The sequence below is a fragment of the Eupeodes corollae genome, chromosome 1 (genome assembly GCF_945859685.1).
Source record: "Eupeodes corollae chromosome 1, idEupCoro1.1, whole genome shotgun sequence".
NCBI classification, from domain to species: domain Eukaryota; kingdom Metazoa; phylum Arthropoda; class Insecta; order Diptera; family Syrphidae; genus Eupeodes; species Eupeodes corollae.
In genome coordinates, this window is record NC_079147.1 from 269,122,444 (window position 1) to 269,144,758 (window position 22,315).

Here is a 22,315-nt window from a genome sequence, read left to right on the forward strand (position 1 = left end):
AACTAGGGCCTCACCCAACAAACTTCTCCATCTAGCTCGGTCCCTAGCTAGATGTCTCCAGTTTCGCTCTCCAACTTGGGTGAGGTCACTTTCCACTTGTGCGCGCCACCTGGTCCGCGGTCTTCCTCTACTACGCTGTCTTGTGTGTGAGGATTTGAAGACTTTCCAGTCCGGAGCATTGGTGACCCAGCCATTTTAGTCGTTGGACTTTTACCCTTCTGGCTAATTCTACGTCGATGTACAGCCCGTACAGCTCGTCGTTCCATCTTCTCCTCCATTTCCCTTCGATCCATACGGGACTGTACATTACAAGAAGAACTTTTCTCTCGAACCGACCGAAGGTGCTTTCATCCGCTTTTGTCATAGTCCATGCTGTTGCACCGTATAGCAGGACGGGAATTGTAAGGGTCTTATGTAGCGACACTTTTGTACCTCGAGAGAGTACTTTACCACTCAATTTCTTTCTTAGCCCAAAGAAACAGCGGTTATTCTGCGTGAGATCTTAGCGCTGGTGTTGTTTTCTGCGTTTACAGCGGAGCCTATATAGACGAAGTCATTGACTACCTCAAAGTTACGTCTGTCGATGGTGACGTTTTGACCAAGACGTCGGTGTTGTTTGTCCTTTCTTGACCACAGCATGTACTTTGTTTTGCCTTCATTAACCGCTAAACCCATTATCGCCGCCTCTGCCAAAAGCCTCTGCCAAAAGCTCCATTGACATCACGTTGAGTTCTTCCGATTATGTCAATTTCATCAGCATATGCCAGTAATTGGACAGACTTTTGAAAGATAGTGCCTCTAGTGTTGACGTGTGAGCTCTGCACTATTCTTTAAAGTACGTTGTTAAAAAAATCGCATGACAGCGCATCACCTTGTCTAAAACCTCTTTTGACATCGAAAGGTCCTGTAAAGCTGTTTCCAACCTTTATGGAGCAACGAGAATTCTCCATGGTCATCCTGCACAAACGGACGAGTTTGGTAGGGATGCCAAAACTATACATGGCTCTATACAGCTCGTCCCTGTATATGCTGTCATATGCGGCCTTGAAATCGATGAAAACATGGTGGGTGTCGATTTGGTGTTCTTGGGTTTTTCCAGGATCTGCAGTAATGTGATTATTTGATCGACTGTGGTTGTTGACAATGGGCTTTAGACGTTCACATATTACGGCAGCGAAGATTTTGTAGGCGATGTTAAGTACACTGATTCCACTATAGTTGGTGCAGTTAAGAGGGTCTCCTTTTTTCAGGACCTCCTTTTACAAGCTTGGCATTAAAATCGTTAGGACACTGCTTATATGCTTTGTCCAAGAGCTCTAAGAACATATACTTGGTACTATCATTCTTATTTTCTGTGGGGTCGTGTGGGCATATTAGCCTAATGTTATCGAATTTAGCCTCTATGCGGAATGTCATAAGGCGCGCGTTGATGTTACTATAGCATAAGCCTTGGTACCTGAGTCTGGCTCCAATGACAAGGCCACATCTAAATAAACATTGTTGGATTTCTTGGTCACGCTTTTTTTCATCCTCTTTTTGCCTGGTCCGTCCCATCGCATTTCCTGGATGGCAGTGATGTCTGCTGCTTTAGCAGTCTAGGGCCTCCGCTAATTCTTCAGCTGAACGTGCTCTATAAGGGACCTAACATTTCACATGTATATCCTAAGTTCGTTGTCATTAAATCTTTTGTGTTAGTTGTCAATAGTAAATCTGTCCGTATCCATTGCTTGTTGGTGCTTTGCAACCAGGTTTTCTTTAAGTGGTCAGAAAATCACTTTGACACACGACCTTCAACCTTAAGGATAATGTACAACCGCTCCTTACTTAATGTTACAGGCCTGGGCTCTGAATATTTCGTAGTAGCCATAAGGTGTTCACTAAGTAGTTCTACCTTACTGGAACTATACACAGAGGTGGGTTTTTGAAAAGAAAACCTTGTGTCCTTTTGAATTCACATGTCTACCAAAATTTTATTAAAGGCAAACAAAATGAGTAAAAACTTTCAATTGTCAATTGATAGTTGAAAAACATCAAATTTTAACATTTAACTTAGCTATTTATAAGAGCTTTAACAGTTTAAAAAGTTACAAACTCTTACGAATAACTAGAAAATGGACATTAATTGAAAATTGCTTAATTTCTTAATAAATTGTGTTTTAAAATAACGAACTTGAATATTCATCAACTAAAAATTCAAAACTTGTGGAATAATATTTACTTCTATGCCATAATTATCTAAATAATATCCGTGCCTATAATTTCAGGAAGCTCTAATATTCATTAAATTCAACATTGAAGTAACTAAAGTCTTACTTTTTTGTTTGTGTTGCTATTTTCAAGAAATATTGGTTTGTTCTAAATCCAAGGAAAACATATTCAATGAAACAACAACAACAACAAAAAACAATATCCTACTTTATATAGATTTTAATTGATATTTATTGAGATTTTGATTTATCACTTTCTGTTTTTTTTATAGTTTTATTCTAAATTGATCTTAAACATACCAAGCCCCCTAGTTTTATATTCAATTGATTTATGCAAGATCAACATTTTCTCCTTCAATATCAATTCAGTAGTTATTTTGCAATGAAAAGTGTTGACATTGTTTTGGAGGAGGTACAATTTGTTTGTGCCCCCTTATCATGCAACAAATTATATACTCGTAGTAAGAGTATAATAATTCGAAGGTTCTTTGCCCGAAGTAAGTAAGAAATCAACTACGACGACGCGACGAAGCAATTAATGTTAAACAAAAATATTAAGAATAACAAATAAATTTATTCGTGTTATAGTTTTTAATATATTTTATTTATACATTTTTCTTACAGGAATACAGATGCATGTATTTACTTATGGTGATGGCCATTTTTTGGGTCACCGAAGCACTGCCTCTCTACATAACGTCGATGATTCCAATTGTTGCTTTTCCCATGATGGGAATCATGGTATGACATCAATGAATAATAAAAATATCATATGTGAAAGTTTGATATTGTCATTAAATCAATTCAAGACTTTACGCATATACACACTTGTTTTATTATACAACAATTTAAAAACTTAACTAATTTGCCATTTATAATTAACAGAGTTCAGATGAAACATGCAGATTGTACTTTGGTGATACATTGGTGATGTTCATGGGAGGAATTATGGTTGCACTTGCAGTGGAATATTGTAATTTGCACAAACGTCTGGCGTTACGTGTTATTCAATTCGTGGGCTGCAGTCCCAGAAGGTATGTAGATTTGATTATTGTTTTGTTTGTTTCTATCATTGAAATAATCCGATATATCATAATTAAGAGTGTTAAATGCATTAATTACAGCTTACGAGTATATTATACCTATTGTAATAGGAATCAAATGTTGTTAATATGAATTTTGCATGATAAAGACCTTAGAGTTATGGAAATTAAGATATGGGTTCTGAAAGTTATTATTATCGTGATCGTGCAATTAATTGCTGACTATTAGATGAGAATTTATTTTAATGTTAAGTAAAAGACTCAGTTGTATCTACTTGTTTTAATTTTCTTAAATCAGAATGTGAATACAGAATAGAAAAGGAAGGCTTTAAAAAAAAAAACTGGAATGGATAAGACCCTCTAAAATAATTGATTGTTTGCAATAAGCCACGTTGTAATTAAAAAAAGCCTTGAGTTTTACGGTTGAACCGTTTAAGGGGAGCAATGCGACTGGATATTTCTCTTAAGCATAAACCGTTAAAAAAGAACAATGTGAGTCTAAAAACGAACATACAAATCTAAGCATTATCGTCAGCTTAACAATGTATTGGATTAGAAGTTGCAGACAGGAGATGATTAATAAATATGAGAAAGAGTGTTGGAGATAAAACAGAGCCCTGGGGCACGCCAGCCCTAGAGAAAAACAAAACTAATCGAGAGAGTTCGACTGTTCGACTATTGCTCTCATTTTGCCTACAAGCTGTGATGTTGAACACCAACTTTCATATGTATTGACTCCATAAAAAAAATGTGGGGAAAAATACTTCTGCAAGAAAATGTGCATACTCACCACCTTTGGAAAATGTTGGATGTAGTCAGCTATTCAGAGATGTTCAAAGAAAATAGATTGTGGATGAACAACATTGTTGGAACCCTCATTGTGTTCGATTGGGAATATCATTCGATTATGAAGTGAAGTTAATTACTGTTATTAGGTGAGAGAACAAAGAAGATTTAGAAACAACTCTAAATTACACATTTAGAGAAATATAAGCTAGTTATTTGAAGTCAATTTTAATCATAAAAAAAAATAGGTGGCGCAACATTCCAATGAGAATAAATCCTACAAACTCACAACTGTTTAATCTTGTCAGAGATGGAAGAGACTATAGTTTATATGCCGAATCCGAACGGCTGATTTGAGAAAGAACTTTTCATTACAGGAATTACTCTTGTAGGATTTGTCAGTTCCTCGCAAGAGGCAGTATTGAAGCTAGGACCCCCAGTCAAACGAACTTTTTTTTAATTAATTTTTATTAATTCAATCCTAAACCTAGAAAAAAATTCATAAAACTAGCCTAATTATCCATAAGTTACAACTAACTTTCTAGACCCATACGGACACTCTAAGTAAAACAATAATACTTAATTCTAATGCCTTTCGGCCCTAAGCTCTATTTTACTGTAATTCATTTTATTTATTTTCGTTTATGAGAAAATTAAAAAAAAAACTAATTTCAATATTTTTTTTTATTTTTACTTAAAAACTACTTAAAATTAGTGCCTTAAATAAAACTTAAAACTAACTTCAACTACCTATTCTACCTATAAACTACTTAAAACTAGAACAACCACAGCAGCAAATCCAACTTTCAAAAGAAAAGTTGTTTCTACTTAAAACTCAACCATTAAACTATAAAACAAGTGTGTAAGCTTAAGACCCCATACCAACTTCCCACTATCAAGTGCCGATTGAAGCCACCAAAACTGGTTCTCCTGCTTAACGCTATCAGCTCGGTCCGGTCGGACACAGCCTTAATGAACCGAAGGAGCTCTGCTCCGCCTTGTGCCATGACGTCCCGATTGTACAGGAATCGTCTATCCACGGTTCGTCTTCTGACGTGGTAGATTAGCGGAACTGACAATTAATCTTCAGACCGCATCTATCTAAAAAGAGGAATCTCTCTGGTGGAATGAAGCCGCTCAAGCATGCACTTTCAAAATACTCGTTGTTCGGATAGAACGCCCCGAAAATTAAATTGTTGGTCGAAGACATAGCTCTTGCAATCTGACCTCAAACGAGTTTTATCACGAAACTGTCAATTCTGTTGATTCGAGCCCCGTTGTATAGGACCTCGTTGGAATAGTAATGTACATAAGATTCGGCTGTGCGATATAAGTCAAGCCGACTGCTAAAAAACAGCCGTTTCGTCAGAGCGAAGGCTCCTCTGGCCCTGGTCAGAGCAGCCTTTATATGTCTGTCGAAATATTAATACTGATCTAACCAGATACCGAGGTACTTCACTACACTATTGCTCGCTAATGGCTGCCCGTGAAGATCAACGATAACCATCTTGCGCCAGTTCTTGCACGTATCCCTAGTGGCCCCAGCCAACGGAGTTCGGAACAGAATTGTCTCCGACTTCTGGACATTTATTTTCAGTTGCCAGTCGTCGCAACATCGCTGAATCTTGTCAAAATCACGCTGCAAGAGAATTCTAATAACCTCAACTTTTCGGGCAGTTCTGTACACAACTAGATCGTCGGCGCCGCAATTGCCTTTGTAAGACTACCTATCAGATCACTGGTGTAAATGCTGAAGAGAATCGGCGAATTCACCGCTCCTTGTTGAAGACCATTTTTAATTGTGAATGTTGTGGTAGAAGTTACATTGCCACTTTTGACAACAAACTTTCTACCGTTAAGCATATCATAAAGTATATACAACTATGGCTTGCTTATGCCAAGCCTGCTCAGTTTAAGGTAAAGACCCTCTAACCATACGGTGTCAAAAGCCTTTTCCAAATCAACCAGAACAGCACCTGTGCATTGTTGTTTTGATTTATTCCATTGGATATCAGAAACGAGTTTAGACGTAGCATGAATTGTGTCATGACCCGCCTTGAACCCGAACTGTTTGTTCGGAATTATTTTGTTGAGGATGAACCACAGCGGTCTTCAGTGCATTATTGAAGAGCGTGGGGTAAATATCAATTGCCTCCATCGGGTAAATATCTTAGAACAACGTTGGAAATACCATCGACGCCTGCTGACTTTTTGATTTTTATTAAGTTGAAGATGAGCTGAAGCTCGACCAACTTGCTATAGCTTTGTGAATAGGTGATAAGCTATTCTTACCTCATTTCACTAAGCTAGTTTGCTGCTTTTAAAGACTTAACTTCATAAGCCAAAAAGTACTTTTGTACAAAAGTAAAAATATTTGTGTTTTTGCTAGCATATTGACTGTGTACAAAAACATATAAACATGTTTTCGTCAATTAAAATTTAAGCTTTATGCATCGTTTTCATAAGTTTTCCAGTCAGAAACACTGTTCTAACTATTTATATATTACCTTTCAGTTATATAGCGAAAAGAAAAAATCTGACTGGGAAAATTTTAACTATAGTTTCTATGAAAATGCATTGGGGCTTTTTCATAGATGTTCTCTAAACTCCTTAGGCTATTCATAAATAAATTCAAACCTAAATTTAGGGCTTGACCTGAATATATATAGAATTACAATTACAATGGGACTTTAAAAAAAACACAGTTCTTGGCTAGCAATAAGCATAAATGAGAAATGTTCCAATCCCAGAACAGAAGTTTTTTTTGTTTACTCTCCGAGGTGAAAACAAGTATACACCGATAGGAATTCCTATCAAATGCTTTTGAAATATTAAGTGCAATAATCTTACTTTCTCCAAAACGATGTAAAGATTTGATCCACTGTTTGGTGAGCTGCATCATGAGATTACCAGTGGGCCTTTTGCTGCGAAACCCATACTATCGGTCATAAAGAAGCCTCGATCTTTGAGATATTTCTTGAGGTGCAGCGTTTCTTACCCTTGCAAAGAAGGGACGTAACACTCACTGGCAGCGTTAAATTGACAACAAATTATTTAGCAAAGAGATAAGCTTTCTCTTGAGAGCTAACAAATGGAGTGTCATTGACAACGAACGTAGGAACCGAGGAAGAGTGCTTCTTTATTTTGACAAATGACCAAACATTTGCACTGTTTTTGGAACGTTGCAGTATTTTTTTTGCCGTTATTCTTGATCATGTATAAATAGCTTGCTAGAACTTTATCTGGCTTTCTTCAGTAGGGTTGGATTTATAGCAACGAAAATCCACTTACTTGGCCCTAATAACATCGCATCGAAACATGCGTTATACTTAGGTCTGATGCTTCTGACCCTATTTGGGATAAAGTTCTCATTCCCAGGAATATCAAACTTGTGATGATATCAGAAGTAGATCCTAAAATAATTATTGAGACCGTCCCAGTTGGCTTTCACGTATTGCCAAACGGTTCTCTTAGAACCACTATAGAACACTTATAGTGTATTTCTCAGGATCAAAGAAACAAGTCGAGACTATTGTCTGCTCGACTTACCACGTCCGATATTCGAGTGGGCTCGTTGACCAGCTCAGTTAAGTGGTTCAACTCAGGGAAGATCTCAGCTCACACTCTTTTGGGTGTTGTCTGGCCCGATGTTGAAGCTATGAAGAATTATGTACATTAAAATCACTCGTAACAACGACTTCAGTGCAAGGGTAGTACGAAACAATTCTTTGGATGAGAAGTTGATACTTTGTGTAGATTAGGGCTTCGAAAAAGGCAGCAATAGTGAATGATTTGCTTGATTACGGAAAATTTAAAATAAGCTTGAATGTCGTGACCGTGAACTTGAAACATCAAGAAATTTGAAAATGTTCAGTTCGAATTTGACCGACTAAAATAACCTACTGTTACCACTGTTTTAATATTATAGATATTAAGCAACATTTACTAAGTCATTCAACTTATTCATATTCTGTTAAATATTAAATAAAATGTTCATAAAAAATAAGTAGAGGCTATGATTGGTTTGGGTTGTTTAATTTTTTTACGACTCAATAACTTTCCCTCATATGGAATTCATTTACATTGTTTTAATTAGCAACATGTTTATAGTTAGCTACAGGAAAATGTATATATATATAACGGTTACAGATTCAAGAATTTCATTGAGAAAAATCTATTGTATGTTATTAGGCAATGAATCGCGTAGATCAGAATAGTCTATAGTTTATAATCAATTCAAGTTTTATTTTATTTATTTACAAACGAATGTCTGTTATGTGAGAGTTGGAATACCAACCTTTGAGTTATTTATAAACAAAACAACAAATTATGACAATTTCAGAGTTCCTCATTTTGTTAAAACTGAATTATTTGAAATAAGTTATGCAAAAAATGTACTTAAATTTAATTATTTACAAAATAAATGAAATATTTCTCGTTGAGTTATAATTTTTAAGATTCTGTTAAATTGTATTAATAGCTTATTGATTACATTTAAAATTTATCAATACTATTATTTTGGTTTTTTATAGGCTTCATTTTGGTCTTTTAACGGTAACAATGTTCTTATCTATGTGGATATCAAATGCTGCTTGTACTGCCATGATGTGTCCAATTGCTCAAGCTGTCTTAGAAGAACTTCAAGCTGTAAGTTTTAATAAAAAACAAAATAATAAAACATACAAACTCAATTATTTTTTAAAACAACCTTTATACATTTTATAGCAAGGATTATGTACAATGTACACAACACCCAAATACAAGTCTCTTGCCAAAAAAGATGGAGAAGAAGAGTAAGTGTGTCTTTATAAATCAAAGAACAAAACAAATAAATTTTAAAAAATTGTTATTTATTTATTATTTAGACCACCATATCCTTCAAAAGTTACACTTTGTTACTTCCTTGGTGTGGCTTATGCCTCATCGATGGGGGGTTGTGGAACAGTTATTGGAACAGCGACAAATCTTACATTCAAAAGTCTTTATGAAGGGTAAGTGTTTCATAAAATGAATTGGGTGTTTCCTTTACAAATTTCACAGATTCTTATCTCAAATAACATTTTTGTAAACCAATATTTTTAACCTAAAAACTCAAAACAAATTTCAGACGATTTAAATTTGCCACCGATAATTTGGACTTTCCGACTTTCATGTTTTACTCAGTACCTTCAATGTTGGTTTATACATTTTTGATGTGGCTGTTTCTACAATGGCATTTCATGGGTCTTTTTAGGTAAGTTTTTTTTTTATACTATGCTTGAAATATTTTTTGTATCAGTCTTTCTATTAAATTAAAGGCCAAAGAGTAAAGAAGCTGCTGAGGTAAATATTGGCAGAAATGGTGCTGATGTTGCTAGAAAAGTCATCGATCAAAGATACGAAGAACTTGGACCAATGAGTATTCATGAAATTCAAGTTATGATTTTATTCATTTTGATGGTTATTATGTACTTTACCCGGAAACCTGGTATCTTCCTTGGATGGGCTGATATTTTGAATGAGAAGTAAGTTAATGTTTTGTACAGATAATTTGTTTGAGTAAACATTGTTAAATTCTGTAAAACATAATCAAACAATTTCATTTTGACGGATGTTATTCGTTTGTTTTCCAAAAAATTTAAAACTTTTATGTAATATCGTCAAAATGATATCGTTTCATATTATTTTCTTGACAGAATAAAAAATCTTCGAGCAACCCTAAATAAATTATTATTAGAGTTGAGGTTCAAATATTTTGCCTTACTGGAGATTCAAATATTTCAATAAGGGCTTATTTTTATCTAAAAATATTTCAATTGGATTATTATTTCTAAATCTTCTCAACGAAATTATTTAATTTATAATATTGAAGTTCGTAAATTTGAAAATTCTAATGATAAGGGAAAGTAGGCTTATTTTTTGAAAACATGTCTAACTCAAACTGCTCAAAAAAACCTCTTGCCTCTCAAGAAATATGATGGTTTACTTAAATTAAAAAGTGATATTTGGGTATAGCCTATAGTTCAAAGCACCCACGTTTTATCTTGAAAATTAAGTCCAAAACTTTAACGTCTTAGAGATTTTCTAAAACTGACGAAGTTCTAAAAAACTAATGAAAAGAGATTTGAATACTCTTAAGTGGTCTTACGGCCTAATTTCTTATCGAAGGTCTAAAATAAATTCAAAACTTGATCTAATAATTTTCGGTTTATGTTTGGAATTTCATTTTAAAAATATTTTGAACTCTAGCATTTCTTCAAATCTAATCACATTTGTAGAACTCTGTTGAAAATCACTTTTTGAGTTCTAGTAATTTTAGATTTCAGTTGAATGGAACTGCATTCAAAAGTGTTTTAAGATATTTTTCTAGCACCCTGTAGCTGGTTCTGACTCATAAATCAGATGTTTTAAAAACAAACTTAAATACAATTGTCAGTTTTTTTATGTAGCAGACATTTATTTAAGGATCTAGTATTGATATCCTCACTTTTTTTAAAATAAAAATTGTGTTTTGATGGATTTCGTTTTAGATTGGCGTTTTTTTAAATGATGTTTTTTTGATAAAATGTACATACATGTTATAGTTGAAAGGTACTTTGTTCTAAACAACTTTATATGATTACTTTCAAAATGATCGTACGAACATTGAATAATATTTGTATGAAATGTCGTTCAGAATTATTATAAATAAATGAATCTGTGCTCCTGGAGTTCATTAAAAATTGGACTGTGAAAGGAGTAAGCCAAAAGTTGGCACAGAATCAATTGCTAGGAACCTATTATCAGAAGTGGGATAACCCTAAAGGAAGAATAAAAAGAAATTTTAAAGAAAAAAAAAAAAACAAAACAAAATATTTTATAAGTGATGGAAAATAAGAAGAATTTGGACAATGAAGAAGAAGAAATCTTGGAGGGCGTTTGTCAAGAAAAAAATAACACAATGCTCATCACAGCTGATGCACTGTCGAAGTTTTTGAAGACTGCTCAACTTAAGGAACGGAAAGAAGATGGCATCATTGGATTTCCCATTTTTGATCCCGATCATTCACGAGTGGACATTATCAAATGGTGTTCTGACATTGACACAAGAATTGAGCGTGACAATTTGAAGGATTTTGATGTTCTACCTCGTGTACGTTCTTCTTTGATGGGGCGATCAAAAGCTTGGTTCGACAAATACGGATATCAGCATTACTCTTGGTCTGACTTACGATCATCTATTATTCACGCATTTTCAAGTGGGACGGACATTGTGGCTCAACTCAGAAAAGTTGCTAATTCAGAAAGCAAAGAATTTGGATCTTATTCTGATTTTGTGATGGAAAAAGTATCACAGATAAACCGGTTACCATTTGAAGTTCCAGAAGATAAAATTGTCAAAATAATTATTGGTTGCATTACAAATTTGGGATTAAAAAATTCTCTGATGTTTGTCATGCCAACCTCGATTCAATGTTTAATAGATCATTTATCATCTATTAGTGAGCCACCTCGAAGACAACAAGATGCATCTGTATTGAACGATGGAAACAATAAAAGATTATTCAAGACCAAACCTAGTGATGAAGACAACTTTGGGTTTCAGAACAAGAGGCCTCGCTTAGAGACAGAAAAAAAGTGCTTCAAGTGTGGAAAAGTTGGACATCTCAAAGCAAATTGCCCCCGATTGAGTTCAGGAAATCGTTTTAAGCATGAAAGACTTGAGAATGTTAAAATATGCTCATATTGCAATAAAGCTGGACATGATGAAAGAACTTGCTGGTCTAAACAAAATGCTGATCAAAGAAAAGTTAATTTGTGCAATGATGTTTTGATGGCTGACAATACCACAGATGTGTTCATTAAAGGAAGATTATACCATTGCTTATTGGATACTGGCTCTGATTGCTCATTACTAAGAGCGGATATTGCAAATCAAATGTCACTGAAGAGGGTTGCACACTTTCCAAGCATCCAAGGTATTTCCAAGCATCCAATCCTTTTGACAGAAAAAGTGACTCTGCTGGTTGAATTTGAAAAACTGAACACTGAAATAACCTTCTATATAATTGAAGAAATTTATCTGAAGAACGAAATAATAATTGGACGAGATGTTTTAAGTGATTCATCACTAGAAATTAGAGTTGATATGCATGGATCAACTTTGCAGCGAAAAGACCATCTGATTTCATCATCTAACGTATTAACAAAGAAGATCTGTGAAGCCACTCCCGACCAAAACTTTCAAGTTGAAAGTTTGTTAAACAAATATTCTGCATCCATTGTGAAAGGATTTCCAGTAACAGAAGTACAAACTGGTTCATTGAATATTCGCCTTAATCAAGAAGTAGTTGTAAATTATAGACCGTACCGAATGGCTTTTTCGGAGCGAACAGTAGTAAGTCAAATAATAAGTGAACTAAAGAGTCAAAATATAGTTCGAGACAGCAGTTCACCATTTGCCAGTCCAATTGTATTGGTGAAGAAAAAGAATGGACAACATCGTCTATGTGTCGACTATCGAGCATTGAATCGTGCAACTGTCAAAGATCGGTATCCCTTACCACGAATAGAAGACCAATTAGATCGACTCTCTGGCAACAAATATTTTACATCTTTGGATATGGCGTCAGGGTTTCATCAGATACCAATCGAAGAAAGTTCAATAGAAAAAACTGCTTTTGTTACACCTGATGGACACTTTGAATATTTAAGGATGCCATTTGGACTTGCCAATGCTCCGGCTGTTTTTCAACGAGCTATCAATAAAGCACTGGGGACCTTGAAGGACAAAACAGCTCTTGTCTATATGGATGATGTTTTAATACCATCATCAACTGTTGAGGAAGGAATCAAAAACCTGGATTTAGTATTGAAAGCATTGACTCAAAGTGGATTTTCGTTGAACATTGAAAAGTGCAAGTTTTTGAAAACTGAAATCGAGTATCTTGGCCGAGAGGTTTCTGTTGAAGGAATAAGGCCTGGAAAGTCAAAAATAGAAGCTCTCGTCAAATCAATTCCACCTGCAAATGTGAAACAAGTTCGACAATTTATGGGACTATCCAGCTATTTTCGGAAATTTGTTCCAGAGTTTGCTGTTAAAACTAGGTGCATATCCGCATTAACAAAAAATGCTGTTAAATTCAACTGGACAAGTGAGTGTGAAGAAGCTCGGCAATATATAATCAGGCAATTGACTGACAGGCCAGTGTTAGTGTTTTTCGATCCAAATCAACCTACTGAATTACACACTGATGCGAGTGCTTTGGGTTATGGTGCTATCTTGTTCCAAAGAATAAATGGACAGCTGCATGTAGTAGCTTACTATAGCCAAAGTACAAAACTTCATGAAGAAAAATATCACAGTTACGAGTAGGAAACGCTTGCTGTAGTAAACGCTGTCAAAAATTTCCGAAATTATTTGCTAGGAATCAGGTTTACTATTGTAACAGACTGCAATGCATTGAAAGCAACTAAAGAAAAAAAAGATCTCCTGTCCCGAGTTGCTAGATGGTGGATCTATTTGCAAGACTTTGAATTCAACATTATATATCGTAAGGGCAAGACTATGCAGCATGCCGATTATTTAAGCCGCAATCCACCACAAAAGACTTGTTATCAACTTAACAGTTTATCAGAAAATTGGCTTAATATAGAACAGTATTCCGACGCTGATTGCATTGAAATAATCGAAAAAATTAAGGGGGGAGACTTGGATACTACTTCACAATACGTCATCAATAATGGATTATTGTACCGGAAAATTCAAGGGGAAAATAATAAATTACTGGTGCCACAAAGTTGTCGTTTATCATTAATGAGACGTTATCATGAAGATAATTGTCATATTGGATGGGAAAAAACGCTTGCCAAGATGAAAGAACATTTCTGGATGCCTAGGATGTCAAGAAATGTACGAAAATTTGTAGAATCATGCTTGATTTGTCTGGTAGCAAAAAGACCCTCTGGAAAAAAACAGTGTGAACTGCATCCTATTGAAAAAAAACCGATACCTTTCCACACCATTCATATCGATTGTATGGGTCCATTTCATGGAAAAGACAAGGAAGATAACCGTTACATTTTAATATTCGTTGATGCCTTTACAAAATTTGTAATTTTGTTTCCGTGCAAGACTTTACAAGCAAAAGAAACTATTCAACATTTAAACAACTTTGTAATGCTGTTTGGAGTTCCAGCTAAAATTATTAGTGACAAGGGAACGAACTTCACAAGCGAACATTTTCAAAATCTTTGTACATCATATGGTATTGAACACCACACAATTGCACTGGGTATAAGTAGAGCAAACGGACAAGTTGAGAGATACGTTGATACAGTGGCAAATCTCTTACGGACTAATTTGGAACTTCACATGGAATGGACAAGCTATGTCAGTCGAGTCCAACTGGCCCTTAACACAACAATCAACAAAACAACTGGACTGTCACCTTTAAAAGTTTTAACTGGAATCAGTGGACGAACCCCTGAAATGAGTGCTTTGTTTGCAGACCTAAACATTGAAACTGGATATGACAATTTTGATGCTTTACGCGAGTTGGCAGATAAACGAATTCGTGAAAATGCTGGAAAAATGAAGACAAGGTTTGACAAAGGTAAATGTACTCCAACTAAACTAGAAATAGGTGCTACCGTTCTATACAAAAGCAATCAAATACGGAAGTCTAAGCTAGACGTTCACTTTAAAGGTCTTTACGAGGTCATAGGCGTGTTGCCGATTGACAGGTACAAGTTGAAGAAAATCAATTCCAAAATTGTTATAGTTGCTGCAAGAGAAACTATTAGACCAGTTCCAAAAGAAAATTAGAAAATTATTTAATTTTATTAAATTGTTACCAAGTAATTGGCTGAAGTTTGAAGAACTTTTGGTTTTTGTTAATTATTATATTATGTGTGCTTGGGCTAAATGGTGTAAGACAAGTTTATGCTCGAGAGCTAAACCTCTGAGCTTATAGTTGGTTGATTGTGGATTGTTTTGCGAATATTAGTAGACAAGCTGTTTGCCTCTGAGTTACTTAGGTTTTGTGGTAAAATAAGACAAGTTTACGCTTGTGAGCTAAACCTCTGAGCTTATAGTTTGCTGATAGTGGATTGTTTTGGGAATATTAGTAGACAAGCTGTGTGCCTCTGAGTTACTAAGGTTTGTTGTTAATGGTACAAGACAAGTTTACGCTTGCGAGCTAAACCTCTGAGCTTACTATTTGTGTTGAATTGTTCCCAAATTATTATTTTTGTTTCAATATAATGACGATTATGGATTGTTTCATCGAGAACGATGAAAATTGCAGGATGGCCGTGTTATAGTTGAAAGGTACTTTGTTCTAAACAACTTTATATGATTACTTTCAAAATGATCGTACGAACATTGAATAATATTTGTATGAAATGTCGTTCAGAATTATTATAAATAAATGAATCTGTGCTCCTGGAGTTCATTAAAAATTGGACTGTGAAAGGAGTAAGCCAGAAGTTGGCACAGAATCAATTACTAGGAACCTATTATACATATACACATATTCGTTTTTCACTGAACGTCTTTACTACAATAAAGATCAAAAGAAATTGGTTTCGATTTCATTTGATGTTTTCACAATTTCTTGAAAACTAGACTCATTAAATAAGTCCTTCAATCTCTATAAAATATCATATGATGCATTTAATTTAAATGATAGAAAAAAAGTTTCACGAATTCGTGTGTTTTGTAGATTCAGCCAAAAGATTATTGCAACTACATATATCAATAATTTTTAAGTATTTTTATATATTGATTCAGATGTGCATAATGTCATAACAGGAATTTTGTCTTCTATAAATATTGGGCAGTTTGAAGCGACAAAAAGCACTTAAAAGTAAGGCAAATTTCTAGAATCTTCTTTCACTTTTAAATCTTCTTAGGTGGTGGAAACACGAAAAAGATTTATTTAATCTAATCTGAGATAAAACTTTGGTGGAAACAGAGAAAAACTTAATTATCTTTTATATTGTTTTATCTTGGAAAATAAGCCCAGTTAGTCCATTTTCACTAAAAAATCTAAATAATATCAACAGTAACAGATTGATTTTTTTCCCCAATGAAAAACACATGATTCCAAACAATATATAAATGCAACATCAACTGTACCAAAATTTGAGAACGAAATCACATAAGATCCATTCGAGACTCGTGTTAATGTTAAAACCCATCCATAGTAAGATTCTACTTTATCTTGTATCGGTAGTATTCATACTGCGGATATTGTTTTTGTCATTCGTGTTAGATTCTACTAGATTTCCTGATAGATTTTCCAACATGACACTTGAAAACTAACTAGCCGCCTTGGTTAAAATTTACGTTAAAAGAATGCAGTTGACTGCAAATGGAGTCTTTTATGTTGACCATATAGGAATATTATTTCTCGACATATTTAAAACTAAAGTATACGGCACTTTATGAATACTCAGTGTGCCCAGAACGTTGTACATTATGCAGACAATGTTTATGACTTTTTGAAAAACCTTCCATGTTTATATATTTTTTAAAAAATATTTTGCGACTAGGATGTCTAAGATTCCTTACGGTCTTAAATTTAATCCACAACCGGAAACACTCTTAAAATAAGGCCTTTGGAGGAAGTTAAAACATTGGTGAACAGAGTTCTAATCTTCTAAACCTCCAAAGTCTTGGGTTTACGTAATCGAAGTTCTATCTCAGACAGAGATTTAAATCATAGTTTTTACGCTTAAAAACTTGACGAAGAAACAAGTTAGAACTCAATCGAGTTTTTATTTGTCAATAAACCGAATTTTAGAGACTTGAACTTTGTAGAGAAATTGGCCTTTAGTCTGGCGTATTTGAGATGTTGCCTTGAAAATTGGAGATCAAAACAATTTTTCTAGACAATTTTTCATCAGACATTTTGAAAGAAAATGTACAAAACACAAGTCCGCCTACTTTTTTTCTTACAAGCCAAAAATCGGTTATTGATGACGTCAATTTTCAAGATTTTTTCTCTCTCAAAAAAGGAAATAGAGCCGACCGTATGATGACCTACCCAATCGAGAGATCGGTAGGTTGGAGGCCTCTAATCACAAATCTGCTGACAAACTTTTTCAAGGGACTTTCTTGATTAAATGCCAGATGATAAAATCTTTTTACATTTGAGCTCGTTCTATGTCAATCTGTGATTTACAAATAAATTAAAACCAGGGTAGTTTTAAGTGAAGGAAACATTTTAAGCGGATAAGATAACTTAAAAATCACCTAAAGGGCTTAAGGGCAGTCTTCACAAGAATGTTCACAATTTGACGGAGCCCATGTTGGCATTATTTCTATATTTTATCTCACTACCACTCAATGGAATAGCTTTGAGTCAAATTATTGTTTACAATCTTTACCTGGAACCAACTTGATTTTCGTTATAGAAGAGAGGCAAGAGTTTACATATTTTTAAGATCAAATGTTAAAATTTAATTTTAAAAATAAGAAGACAAACTTTCAAAATGTAGCGACTAAAAAGTTGCAAGCAAATAAAACCATTAAAATTCCGAAAACCTTACAATTCTAACATGCCACTTTTTTTGTTTTCTAGGGATATCCGGAATTCCATGCCAACTATTTTCGTTGTGATTATGTGCTTCATCCTGCCAGCAAACTATGCCTTCTTAAATTATTTCGGTGGAAAAGGTATGTTTTTGAAATATTTGTTTTTCTCAATTTTTCAACAAAAATTAACCTAAAGACATTGTTTTTTTTTCTTTTGCTTAGGACCAGTTCCAAACAAACCCATTCCCGGACTTATCACATGGAAATTCATTCAAACCAAAGTTCCATGGGGTTTGATATTCTTGCTTGGCGGTGGATTTGCCCTTGCCAAAGGAAGCGCAAAAAGTGGAATGGCAGCGCTTTTGGGAAATGCTTTGAGTGGACTTAAAGTTCTACCCTCAGTGGTTTTGTTATTCGTAGTTATTGTAGTGGCAGTTGTTATGACAGCTTTCAGTTCAAATGTTGCAATTGCAAATATTATTATTCCAGTTTTAGCTGAAATGGTAAGTTTAAAACCCACGTTTACTTTATGATATTTTCGAAATATTTTCTAATTAAAAAAATATACATATTTCAGTCTGTTGCCATTAAAATCCATCCATTGTACTTGATTCTACCTGCTGGCCTGGCTTGCAGTATGGCCTTCCATTTGCCAGTTAGTACACCTCCAAATGCTTTGGTGCAAGGATATGCTAATATCCGTACAAAGGATATGGTAAGATTATGAAATAATTAGAAATTGTTGAAAATCAAACTTAACTTACTAATATTTTTCAGGCTATTGCTGGTATAGGTCCAACAATTGCCAGTGTTGTTGTTCTTTTCATCAACTGTCTAACATGGGGCCCAATTGTCTATCCTCATCTTAATACATTCCCTGAGTGGGCACTCATTCCGGCGAATGCAACAAAAATTTAAAATAATAGTAAAGTAGGACAAAATAAAAAATACATAAGTATATATTTTAACTTTAAGATTTTTGTATTTCTCTATAATGTATGTACAATTATTTAAGAACAATCTAAAATATTTTAAAAAAATTGCCACTCCCGAAAAGAAATCAAGCATTTACTTTCTTAATCTTGATAAAACTTCTTAAAAAATAACAATTAAATTATAAATTTTAAATCAAAAACTATAAATGAAAGCATTTAGTCCCACATGTAACATATTTTTGTAAAATTAACTAAAATTTATAAAGAAACAAAGGTACCTACACAAGTTCCAATATCGAAAACAAAAAGTACCTTTCCCCAAAAACACAATAATAAAAAACAAATCATGACAGAAAAACCAATTGCAAAACTTCAAGACAAGAATTTTTCTGAACAATAATATCACATTTTTGTATAACCACAACAAAAAAATACTTTTATAATAAAATATTCATAAAAATAAGTATGTAGGTATCTAAGAATGCTTAATTTAAGAAAACAGTAATATTAATTTTAAAATGGCGTAGGATTGTTAAAAATATGATATATATTATAATAAATAATTTTATTTTGTATAACTAAACTATAAACTATGTGTATAACTGGACTGAAAATGCATAAAAATCATCAAACAAAAATTTAAATAAAAAGAAATTGTTATTTTATAAGTGGTAAAATTAGTTAATTTTTGTTTAATCTAAAATGTTAAATTAAATAAAATAATATTAATAACGAGAGAAAAAGTTTTTCTTTTGCACCTTTAAATAAATGGAAACAAATTATGAAACTTTAGATTTATTAAGATTGATAACTCAAGACGAAAAAACCGTCTTTATTTTAAGGACCCTGCCAAATATCTACAAAAATGCAAAATAGCAAATCGACATTTCTTGACAAAAACACCATAGAGATGCCCTCAAATTTGTATTTCAATCAATTTTTGTTTTTTTTTTGTTTAAATAAAATTATTATTTAAATTAACGAATACGTTTGTTTTTTAACATGATTAAGGTCAGAGGTTTAGCTCGCAAGTTAAAACTTGTCTAACATTCTAAGGATGCAAACATACACGGAGAAAAAAGACTTGCTAAAAACAAGTGGAATCTGTATTAAATTAAGTGGATTTCCTTATAGTTTTTTGCTAAGCGGACTTTCGGCTTAAACTAATTGGACAAATAACTTGATTTCGGTAAAGTTATATCTAAGGTTTTTCCGTTTAGTTTTGCAAGAAAATCTTTCTCTTTTGAGTATTTTATCAAGTCGAAAAAATCTTATTTTGATATGCATTTGCATACAAATAATGTATCTTCAACGCTACAACAAGCCGTTTTCCAATTGGTTTTATTCTAATCACATTTTTTAAAGACTTTTGGAAAGTTGATATTAAGTAAAGCATATCGTAATTTAAAGCGCCTTCAATTAAAACTAAGATTTTTCACACTTTGGTATCAAACTTTTAGGAATATAAAGAAAATCTGTTTCTTTTTAGACTTCTCTTAGGTAAAAATTAAATGAAGTTTTTCAAGTTAATTCTTTTTAAAGCAAGATGTTCACTACTTAAAAATCATACGTTTACCAGTAGATTGTACAATACTTTTTTTTTTAATTTTAAAAAATATTATTTAATTTTGCATTACCATAAAATAATAAATACGGAACTGATCTTTGTGTGCCAAATATCTTATTTATATGGGCATGAAATGTAAATATAATTTTTATGTTTTTGGTTTCGTTTCAGTTTCCTTTTTCAACAAAAATTGAACCAGTCTTACGTTTTTAACCATTTAATGTTTGGAGTTTAAATTAAAAAATCACAGCAGCAAATCTTCTAAGAAAATTAAGCTTTTGTGAACTTAAAAACAATAAATTGGGTGGCGCAACAGTCCGTTGAGAACTAGTGCCTAGTGACTAACAACTCTCAACCATTTCTGTGTGCGCGTAATGTTGTCAGGAATGGAGGGGGCCTACAGTTTATATACCGAATCCGAACGGCTAATTTGAAAAAGCACTATTTCATGACAAGAGTTACTCTTGGAGAATTTGTCGATTCCTCGCAAGAGGCAGTACCCGTGAAAAGACTTTAGATGGAATTGGCAGGGATCGAACCCAAGACCTCTGGCATGACAGTTCAACGCACTTATTAATTCAATCTTAAACCTATCTTAAAGCTAGACAACAATTCATAAAACTAGCCTAATTATCCATAACTTACAACTAACTAAATGGTCACATACGGACACTCTAAGTTAAACAATAATACTTATTACTAAGGCCCTAAGATCTATTTTACTTTAATTTGAATTTTATTTATTTTGTATTTACTAGAAAATTTTGAAAAAAAACTAATATCAAGACCTTTTTTTAATTTTAATTAAAAACTACTTAAAATAATGTCCTTAATATAAAACTTAAAGCTAACTTAAACTACCTATTCTACCTATAAACTACTTAAAACTAGAACAACCACAGCAGCAAATCTAAATATCTAACATTTTTGTTGTATTTTTAAATTTTTTTTTATTCCATGTTTTTTTTTTCAATGTTTTTTTTTTATTTTTTTGTATTTTTTTTCTGTTTTGTATTTTTTTTCTATTTCTTTTTGTGCCATCATGCCTATTCTACTTAAAACTAAACCCTTAAACTATAAAACAAGTATGTAAGCCGGCCAAGGCTTAAAACCCCATCCCTACTACCCGATATCAAGTGCCGATTGAAGCAACTAAAACTGGTTCTCCTGCTTCACCCTATCAGTTCGGTCCCGTTCGGACACAGCCCTACCGAACCGAAGGAGCTTTACTCCGCCTTGTGCCATGACGTCCCGATTGTACAGGAGTCGCCTATAGATTAGCGGAACTGCCAATCTATCCTGTATCAGACCGTATCTGTCTAAAAAGAGTAATGCCACTCAAGCGTGCACTTTCAAAATACTCGTCGTTCGGATAGAACGCCCCTAAAATTAAATTGTTGATCGAAGACATAACTCTAAACCTCGAACGAGTTTTATCACGAAACTGTCAATTCTGTTGATTCGAGCCCCGTTGTATAGGACCTCGTTGGAATAGTAATGCACATAAGAAGATTCGACTGTGCGATATAAGCCGGTACAGCGTCGTAAACACTGCCGCTCGAACACCCGAAACTTCCCCATCTGGGAAGGGGCAACGCTGAACCACACAAGGCAACCATAAACGGTCATCGGCCGTATGAGGGCCATGTAGCAAATTACCTTTAACTCTGGGGTCAAGATCCGCAGCCCACTTAGTCAGAGACCTATTAATGATCTTTTCGAAGACTTTGCTGATGCTCGGAAGAAGACTTATCGACCGAAGATTTGACGGGTTGGAGTTGTCCTTTCCCTTTTTCGGTCTTCCAATGCACTGGATAATATGCATTATTCAGTGCATTATTGAAAAGCGTGGTGTAAATGTCAATTGCTTTCATCGGTAAATGTCTTAGTACAACGTTGGATATACCATCGACGGCTGCTGACTTTTTGTTTTTTATTGAATTGAAGATGAGCTGAAGCTCAACCTTCGTCACTAACAAGGGACTTGGTCCCGTTGGCTCGGCGATTATGGCATTTGCCAAGGAATCGTCATTGAACCTCATGAAACCGCGGTTCTCAGATCGCCATTGTGTCATATCATTTCAAAGGTAAAAGTGATTAAGTAGGGCTCTGTTTTCCAGGTCGTGGTTGGGGCGAATGCTAACATTCACCTTGTACACTTGCTGGAAAGCAGCTCCCACCGCCTCCACTTTTTCCTTCGGATTTTCAATTATGTAAAAGTCATCGTCAAAGATGGCTTCCTGTGGATCTATTTGCGATGTCATAAGTACGTCTTT

The 22,315-nt window shown here is 34.1% G+C and overlaps 1 protein-coding gene across 1 annotated transcript in view; it reads left to right on the forward strand.

Annotated features, from left to right (window-relative positions):
* Positions 1-18,816, forward strand: part of LOC129953989 (protein I'm not dead yet) — a 57,059-nt gene extending 38,243 nt beyond the window's left edge. Inside the window, exons 4-14 of the mRNA XM_056067565.1 lie at positions 2,832-2,948; positions 3,093-3,241; positions 8,569-8,683; positions 8,762-8,829; positions 8,902-9,027; positions 9,144-9,269; positions 9,334-9,540; positions 17,584-17,678; positions 17,760-18,040; positions 18,115-18,252; positions 18,315-18,816. Of these exons, the coding sequence (XP_055923540.1) occupies positions 2,832-2,948; positions 3,093-3,241; positions 8,569-8,683; positions 8,762-8,829; positions 8,902-9,027; positions 9,144-9,269; positions 9,334-9,540; positions 17,584-17,678; positions 17,760-18,040; positions 18,115-18,252; positions 18,315-18,455 (1,563 nt within the window). The 3' untranslated portion in view covers positions 18,456-18,816. The remainder of the gene's footprint in view (positions 1-2,831; positions 2,949-3,092; positions 3,242-8,568; positions 8,684-8,761; positions 8,830-8,901; positions 9,028-9,143; positions 9,270-9,333; positions 9,541-17,583; positions 17,679-17,759; positions 18,041-18,114; positions 18,253-18,314) is intronic.
* Positions 18,817-22,315: the final 3,499 nt, after the last annotated feature.